The sequence below is a fragment of the Canis lupus genome, chromosome 9 (assembly GCF_003254725.2).
Source record: "Canis lupus dingo isolate Sandy chromosome 9, ASM325472v2, whole genome shotgun sequence".
NCBI lineage: Eukaryota > Metazoa > Chordata > Mammalia > Carnivora > Canidae > Canis > Canis lupus.
In genome coordinates, this window is record NC_064251.1 from 22,138,243 (window position 1) to 22,146,704 (window position 8,462).

Below are 8,462 nucleotides of genomic sequence, written 5' to 3' on the forward strand. Positions count from 1 at the left end.
GGACCCTGTAATGGAAAGAAGACCAGGTGCCAGGGTTTGGGCAGAGTGGAGGAGGCGGCGCTCCGTCAATTTCTGGACCTTAAGGTGGGGGTTGTCTTCGCGTGAGGAGGGGCTTTGCGGGCTCCCAGCCCTGCGGGAAGCGTCCTTCCATCCGCTTCCAGAAGGTCAGGGGGCAGACCCCCAAGGGCAGGAGGTGGGCCACCGTAGGAGACTCGGGACACCCCGGGGCCTCTGCCCCTCGGGGGAGCTGACCCAGCCCGCGACCCCGCCCTCCTGCCCCGCTGCCCGGCACTAAGACCCAGCGGGCGCGCCGCCCGGCCCCGCTCCCGCCCGGCCCGCCCGCCGCCCCGCCGGGCCCTGCCGCCTGCTCCGCCCCGGGAGAGCCGGCCGGCGCGGCGCGGCCATGGGGCGGGCGGCGTGGGGGCTGCTGTGGCTGCTGCTGGGCAGCGCCGCGGCGCAGTACGAAAAGTACAGCTTCCGGGGCTTCCCGCCCGAGGACCTGATGCCTCTGGCCGCGGCCTACGGACACGCGCTCGAGCAGTACGAGGGCGAGAGCTGGCGGGAGAGCGCGCGCTACCTCGAGGCGGCGCTGCGGCTGCACCGGCTGCTGCGGGACAGCGAGGCCTTCTGCCACGCCAACTGCAGCGGCCCCGCGCCGCCCGCGGCCTCGCCCTCGGGGCCCGCGCCCGGCCCCGACGGCGGCCGCGGCGAGGAGTGGGCCCGCGAGCTGCAGCTCTTCGGACACGTCCTGGAGCGCGCCGCCTGCCTGCGCCGCTGCAAGCGGACGCTGCCCGCCTTCCAGGTGCCCTACCCGCCGCGGCAGCTGCTGCGCGACTTCCAGAGCCGCCTGCCCTACCAGTACCTGCACTACGCGCTGTTCAAGGTGGGCCCCGCCCCGGCACCCCGCCCGGGGCCCCTCCCCCGGCCCTGGAGTCCCCCCGCCACCCCCAGCCCCGCCGCCTCTTCCCCGACCCCCGAGTCCTCCCGCCCCGCCTCCCCCATCCCTCCTCACCCTCCCCCGCAGTCCGGGTGCCCCTCGACACCCCCCCGGGGCCCCCAGCCCCGCCTCGCCTTCCGCGACCCCGGAGTCCTCCCGCATCCCTCCCCGCTCTCCCTCGCAGCCCGGGTGCCCCCCCAGCCCCTCCAGCCCCTGCCCAGCCTCGCCCCCGGGGCCCCGCTGGAGCGTGTGGTTCCGAGCGGCCGTCGGGCTCCGTGCGGTCGGGAGCGGAGTCGCGCGCACTGCCCAGGACGGCCAAGCCGGCGCTCCCGACCCGCTCTGTCCCCGCCCCACAGGCTAACCGGCTGGAGAAGGCGGCAGCCGCGGCCTACACCTTCCTGCAGAGGAACCCGAAGCACGAGCTAACCGCCAAGTATCTCAGCTACTACCGGGGGCTGCTCGACGCGGCCGAGGAGCCCCTCACGGACCTGGAGGCGCAACCCTACGAGGTGGAGGCAGGGGCAGGGCTGGCCCCCAACGGGGCTGGGAGCGGAGAGGAGGGGGTGGCGGGGCTCCCTGACCCTTCCCACGCTCCCCTCCAGGCCGTGTTCCTCAGGGCTGTGAAGCTTTACAACAGCGGAGACTTCCGCGGCAGCACCGAGGACATGGAGCGGGCCCTGGCCGAGTACCTGGCCATCTTTGCCCGATGTCTGGCCGGCTGCGAGGGGGCCCACGAGCAGGTGGACTTCAAGGACTTCTATCCAGCCATAGCAGGTATTGCCCACCCCCTCACACCCTTGTGGGCCTCCTGCTCTCCCACAGGGCCCTGCTTCCCAGAGCTCTCAGGCCCCTTAGCACAAGTTTTCATCCCCTACATGTTTATGAAGCACCCAGGAAGTTCTTGGGAGGTGGACAGGAGTGAGGTGTTATCCCGCCCTGGGAGCCTTCAGTCTGTTGAGAGGCATGGGCTACAATTCTGTCCCAAGTGTGGGCATGGGTGCAGAGAGGTGGTGACATCCCACAAGGGGCTTGGGACACTGGGTTCACAGGCCTTCCAGGCAGGAGGGCAATGCAGGGGCAAAGGTGCCAAGGTGCTATGTGCAGGATCAGCCCAGCAGATGGGTGCAGAAGGCAGTTTGTGGTCAGAAATCACACCTAATTGGGATCCCTAACTGTAGGGTCCCTCAGCAGGGGCAGAAAACACACCGTCCGAAGCTTCTCTGTCTAGGCTTCTTACCTCCAAACCTCATCCGCTTCAGAATGCGCCGGCTCCCTCTGGTTTCGGGGTAGGGGTGATGTTAGCTCAGGCCACAGTGGCAGTCCTTAGCACTGTCCTTAGTATGCTCAGCAAAGTCTTCTCCGGCATCATCTCCTGTGATCGTACAGGCTGGGCAGCCACCAGCTCCTCACCACTGCCTCCCCCTCCTCCACTAGATCTCTTTGCAGAGTCCCTGCAATGCAAAGTGGACTGTGAGGTCAACCTGACACCTAACGTGGGCGGCTTTTTTGTGGAGAAGTTTGTGGCCACCATGTATCACTACCTGCAGTTTGCCTACTACAAGTGTGAGCCTCCTGGTGGGCTTGGGGTGGGGGGCAGGGGGCAGAGAGTACGGCACTGGGAATGTCACAGAGCCATGGGGAGCCACCCCTCAGAAGTGAGGACCCTGGGTGACGGGAGGGAAGCCTGGGGGTGGCGGGCAGGTGAGAGGGAAGAACAGAGAGCAGCCTTAGCAGAATTCAGGAACCTCTTAGTTAAATAAATGACTGGGTACCCCACAATTGCACAGAACTTGACAGTTTACATGTCTGTTTATCTCACTTGATACTTTTACCCCCAACCAGCTGACATTACTGGATCCATTTTTCAGTTGAGGAATCTGAGGCTTATATAGTACAAGGGGCCATTAGTCACATGGCTAATGAGAAGTAGCACCAGGATTTATGGCTCTTCTTGTCTGGGGGAGATCCTGGGCATCAGCTGGGGCTGGGATGGATGATCTCCAGTGTTCCTGCAATGCGAAGATGCCGAGATTCGGATGGATGCTAGAGTTGGAGCAGAGGAGCTGAGGCCAGTTCCAGTTGGCAAAGAGGTTGAGGGCCGGGCTGCTGGGCTCTCATTCCCTAGTGCCATTATACTCCAGCTGTGTGAGCTTGAGAAACCTACCTAACCTCTCTGTGCCTCAGGTTTCTTGTCTGTAAAATGGGGATGATGATAACGGTGAAGCTTAAATGACCTGGGCCTGGCACATGGCAAGTGCCCGGTACATTCTAGCTTGCCTTATGATTTGGGGGGAGTGAGGTGCCTAGAAGATATTCTGGGAGGCAGCTGGGGAGCCAGGTGCACTGGATTGAATTGGGAGATGGGGCTGGGCTAGGAAGGTGTTGTCCCTGAAAGTGGGGCAGTGCCAGGGCTGCTCCTCACTCCTGTCCTGCCCGCAGTGAACGATGTGCGCCAGGCTGCCCGCAGCGCCGCCAGCTACATGCTCTTCGACCCTGAGGACAGTGTCATGCAGCAGAACCTGGTGTATTACCGCTTCCACCGGGCTCGCTGGGGCCTGGAGGAGGAGGACTTCCAGCCCCGGGAGGTGGGCACTGCCTTTGGAGGCACTCTCAGGACACGTGGTTTAATTAAAAAAAAAAAAAATACATATATATATATGTATATATATGTATATGTATATATATATATGTATATGTGTATATATATATATATATATATTGGCTGCTTTGGAAGGCCAGATTGGAAGGGAAAAGAAAGACTATGGGTTGTGACTGGGGTCCTGTGTTCAAAGCTGGCCGCCCCAGCCTAATGGGCCTGGGAACATTACTGATCCTTTCTGAATATGTGGCCTCACCTGCAAAATGGGAGTGGGACTGTCTACCCTGACAGCCCAGTGCTCAGGCTGTGGGAGTCGCAAGATACCTGTCCCTGTCCCCGCCTGCTCCCTGCCCCACCTTCATCACTCTCACTACTGGCCTTTGCAGGGACCCCGTAGCTTGGACCAACTAAGGAACCCCTGGAATCTAGGGCAAGACTGGCAGTTGGGGGCACATGGTATCACCCTGGATTTCTGCTGATGGATAAGGAACTTTCTAGCAGCCCTCAGAATCCTCCTTAACCCAGGCACTCCCAAGCAGCTGTGATTTTTTTCAGTCAGCATGTGAGCTGATACCTATTCCCTGCTCCTTTGACTGAAAAAGGGTGGGAGACCCAGAGCTCCAACAACTTGGCTCCTCCCCCCATCTGGCCACAGGGTCTGGCTTACCCCCACTTCCTCCCCTCCTCTCAGGAGGCCATGCTCTACCACAACCAGACCGCTGAGCTTCGGGAGCTGCTGGAGTTTGCACACATGTACTTGCAGTCAGATGATGAGGTAAGCAGCCCCCCTGCTGTCTAGGCTGGGCCACGATGGGGACCCTCAATCTTTTTCCAAAGCTCGGCCCCACCTCCTGGTAGTCATATGCTGTGACACAGGAGAGACCTGTCCCTTACCTGTACCTGCGCTTTTCTCCTCACTCAGTGTTCTCATGCTCCCCTTCTCTACATGTCTGAATCTTGCCCAGTAACTCCGCAGCCCAGCTTAAGTGGCAGCTCCTCCAGGAAGCCCTTGGTGCATGCCCTGGTTCTGTCTCCTGGGCTTTCAGGGCCAACTTTGACCCTCTTTGTCTCCCTGGACCTGGAGTCATTTGCAGCCCCGGTCTATCTCACCCCCAAACCCCTTCTCTAGCTGGGCTCCCAGAGGACTGTGCTCTGGGATGGGACACCAGGTTGTTCCAGCTTTCCCACAGCATCTGCTGCGGAGCTGGTGTTGGGAAACTTGAGTTTGAATGAACCAACCGATAAATGAATGAATGCAGGAAGGAAGGGCTACCATGTGGTACCTTGATTCTTTTTTTTTTTTTTTTTTGAAGATTTTACTTATTTATTCATGAGAGACACACAGAGAGATGCAGAGACATAGGCAGAGGGAGAAGCAGGCTCCCTGTGGGGAGCCCGATGTAGGACTCAATCCCAGGTTCCCAGGATCATGACCTGAGCCAAAGGCAGATGCTCAACCCCTGAATCACCCAGGTGTCCCAGTACCTTGATTCTGAACGAGGGTTTGAGCGTCTGAATTTTGGTGAGGTGTTGCTGCTCAGTGCTCTTTTTTTTTTAAAAGATTTTTATTTATTTATTCATTCATGAGAGACACAGGGAGAGAGAGAGAGAGAGGCAGAGATACAGGCAGAGGGAGAAGCAGGCTCCATGCAGGGAGCCTGACGTGGGACTTGATCCCAGGTCTCCAGGATCACGCCCTGGGCTGAAGGTGGCGCTAAACCACTGAGCCACCCGGGCTGCCCTGCTCATTTATTCATTCCCCCCTTTGTTCACTCACCCATGCCCCTACTTATTACATATGGGGCAGGGGCCACATCGTTTGTACCCCGCCTTTGGCGATAGCCAACCTGGGCCCCACCACTTACCAGTTTGGGTGGCCTCCAGGCAAGTCTTAGGTAGCTCTTGAACTTCTGTTCCTGCATGTGGAATGGGAAGGATAATGTCCGTGTCACACCAGCATGACAGTGAAACGAGATCAGGTATGGAAAGTACTTAGTACAGGTGCTCGGTAAATGGTGGCCATTTTGATTACTGTTATTCTTGGCCTGCTGTTTGTCAGACACTGTGTGGGGCTGGGCTAAGTTGATGGAAGGCACCGTCCTTTCCCTAAGTAGCTCACAGTCTAGTGGGTGGGTGGGGAGCACAGACAGTGCTTGGGAGAGGTCAGCACCGGCTACCAGAGGAGGGTTCCAGATCCAAACCAGGCTCATGCGCCAGGGTCACATCCTTGATGCCTGGCATTGGCAAGGTTAACGAGAGCTGTCCAGGCGCTATCCGGGCGCAGGGTGGTGGTTGGGGAGACGATCATGTTCCTGGCCAGGAAACTGCATGAGCAGACAGTATGCCTGGATTAGCAGCATTTGCTGTGGAATTCATGCTTGGAGAGGGAACACTTATGCTGACGTTGAGTCTCTGCTGGGGGAGCCCCATGCATCGGCTCCAGGAGCAGTTTGGGAGTGGTACCTTATGGGAGAAACTCTCAGATCAGTCCTGGGTGGGATCCTGAGCCTGGGGAAGGAGGGGCTTTGGGGACTGAGATGAGGTGAGGGGGGTGCATATCATCCAGGAAGGAAACCCATCTGGCTTTGTGCCTGCTGTGACCTCATTTCTCCCTTCACCCTGGGGCTGCTCTAGATGGAGCTGGAAGAGACAGTGTCGCCCGGAGAGCCCAAGGATCCGCCATCAGATGCTGAGTTCGAGGGCGAGGGGGACTATGAGGAGGGCATCTATGCTGACTGGTGGCAGGAGCCAGATGCCAAGGGCGACGAGGCAGAGGCCGGTCAGTGACTCGAGTCCTGGTGGAGGGTGGGGCTGCAGCCTGGGGTGGAGGTTGGTCACAGGATCCATGTCCTGGGCTGCAGAGGCAGTCGGAGTGCTGGGACCCCTCCTTTGGGGCCTTCTAGCCTGTTAGCCAACCCTGTGTGAGGGGGTGGCATCCTTTCTGGAGCTGGGACTCAGCTGAGGCCTGTCCATGGGAGCCTCTCTCCCGCCTGCCCCCATCCCCCAGGACAGCACCTAGATACTTGCTGGGAGTGGGGGGGGGCTAACCCCATGTCCCCTCCTTTCCTTTTCAGAGCTGGAGCCTGACCTAGCATGAGAGGAGGGCCACCCTCATATCCCTCAAGAGCTGGGAAAGCCTCAGCCCCGTGGGACCGCCCTCACCAGCCTGGGCAGCAGCAAGAACTATTTATTAAAAATATAAAATGGACAGAGCTGACCAGGCCCCATCCCATCCCACCTGTGCTCCCCAGGCCCCTCCTGTGTCCTCTGGGGCTCTGGGCCATGGGATGGTGGTGCTACAGCTGCTGATGGCCCATCTTCCTCCCCAGTGCTCTCCTCACCCGGACAGGATGCTGGGGAAGAAGGTTCCTGCTCCTCCAAGTGGAGTCTCAGCCTGAATTTCAGGGACAGCAGAGGGGCAACTGGTGTCATGAAGACCACTGGACCAGGAGTCCAGTGGTTCCTGGTACACTGGCAGTGGGTGCTCAATAAATGTTTCTTGTTGAATGGATTGCAGGACCTGGAGTCCAGTCTCCCCTGGCCTGAAGGTGCAGGTAGTTCCCTCCCTCCCTCCACGTCCATCTCCCCTGTTTGCACGTATGGGATGTGTGAGGGCTCAATTCTTTGTTTGGCCTTGGATCCTGGGCATTTGTGAGCAGAGTGCAACTGCAGATCTGCCCACCAGGAGGCGTGAGCACGCAGTTCCTGCCCCAGTGCCTGGAAGGTGGTTTCAGATTTCTAAGATGGGCTGCCCTACATTCTCCTGGTTCAGCATTGCTTCCCTCTGGGGAGTGTGGTAAGCACGGGGAGGGGGCTAAGGACATTTCCGGCTTTTACTTTCTAGCCGTTTCCTGACGCAGGTTCTCCAGGGTCTGAGCAAGCGTGCCCTCCCCTGCTCTCTGCCCATTCTCCCATTCTTCACATTTAACAGATGTGGGGGGCTCCATATCAGCAGCCAGAGGGGCCCCAGGATCACAGGTCGATAACATGAGACCTCATGGTGGCAGTGGACCTGCCAGATCCTCTTGCCCAATCTTCATCAGCTCTAGGGGGCAGGGAGTCTGGAGGTACAGAGGTAAGGGTGATGCCAGGTGGCTAATTGAGCGCTGTGATGCACCGGTGTCCCCTCCAGCCCCCCTAGTTCCACAGTAGAGGGGCAGGCACTCTGGAGAGGGGCCCTGGGCCGGGACCAGGCAGGTAACAGTTCTGACTCCCTATGTTTCAGGCCTCCCTGGAGGCAGGGTGGTGTAGGAGGCTTCTCTTCCTACTGGAGGGTGGGGCTGATGCTGGGAAGCCCGGTTCTCACTGTCCGCACCCCTGCCCTCCCCACAGATGTGCCAGGTGACCTGGCCTGGGCCCTGCCCATCTCTGTGCCCAGGAGGACTCTCTGCCTCACCCCAAACCCCTCCCCTGGGTCTCTGGTGGGGACGACGACAGGAAGGCCAGACAGAGTCAGTCTGGAGCAGGGCTGGGGCAAGGCTGAGGGCACCGGTGACCTCACTCCTCCCAGTCTCGGTCTCGGGTAGGTGGGTCTGCAACGGTAGCGTCTCGGAGCCTCCCAGGTGCCACGGTGGCCCCGCCCTGCGCACCCCACCCCTTTCTAGCTGCTGGGCTGTCAGCCTCCACTGAGGCCCCGCCCCCCGCTTCTGGGAGGGGCTGCCCTTGGGGCTGGCCCTTCAGAGGGTGGGGAGCCGGGACGTGCTGCAGCGCGCCTGCTGTGAGTAGGAGCTTTGGAATCTGGACAGCTGGGTGTGAGTCTGAAAGGGCGTGTGCGCAGGAGCAAGGAGGTCTGTGCGCTTGTGTGCTTATGCTGTGTGGACGTGTGGTTCCGGGTGGGAGCCTGTGCCTGCGTGCACGTGTCTGAGGGTGTGGCAGTTTCACGGGTGACCGAAGGTGTTTCTGCACACGGATGCGTGAGACTGCGTG

General features: G+C 59.9%; 1 protein-coding gene across 1 annotated transcript; it reads left to right on the forward strand.

Moving 5' to 3' along the window:
• Window positions 1–352: 352 nt before the first annotated feature.
• P3H4 (prolyl 3-hydroxylase family member 4 (inactive)) lies at window positions 353–7,047 on the forward strand. Its single transcript, XM_025440273.3, has 8 exons — window positions 353–883; window positions 1,294–1,446; window positions 1,540–1,711; window positions 2,372–2,500; window positions 3,377–3,522; window positions 4,228–4,311; window positions 6,171–6,315; window positions 6,611–7,047. Exons 1-8 carry the CDS (start codon window positions 404–406, stop codon window positions 6,631–6,633), a joined length of 1,332 nt encoding a protein of 443 aa, XP_025296058.1. The 5' UTR covers window positions 353–403; the 3' UTR covers window positions 6,634–7,047.
• The last annotated feature ends 1,415 nt before the right edge of the window (window positions 7,048–8,462 follow it).

Excerpts from the sequence above, each read along its gene's own strand:
- P3H4 (XM_025440273.3), top strand. The coding sequence starts at position 404 with ATGGGGCGGGCGGCGTGGGGGCTGCTGTGGCTGCTGCTGGGCAGCGCC. Across the intron at positions 2,501-3,376 it reads GCAGTTTGCCTACTACAAGT|TGAACGATGTGCGCCAGGCT; the intron begins GTGAGCCTCCTG and ends TCCTGCCCGCAG. Across the intron at positions 3,523-4,227 it reads AGGACTTCCAGCCCCGGGAG|GAGGCCATGCTCTACCACAA; the intron begins GTGGGCACTGCC and ends CCCTCCTCTCAG.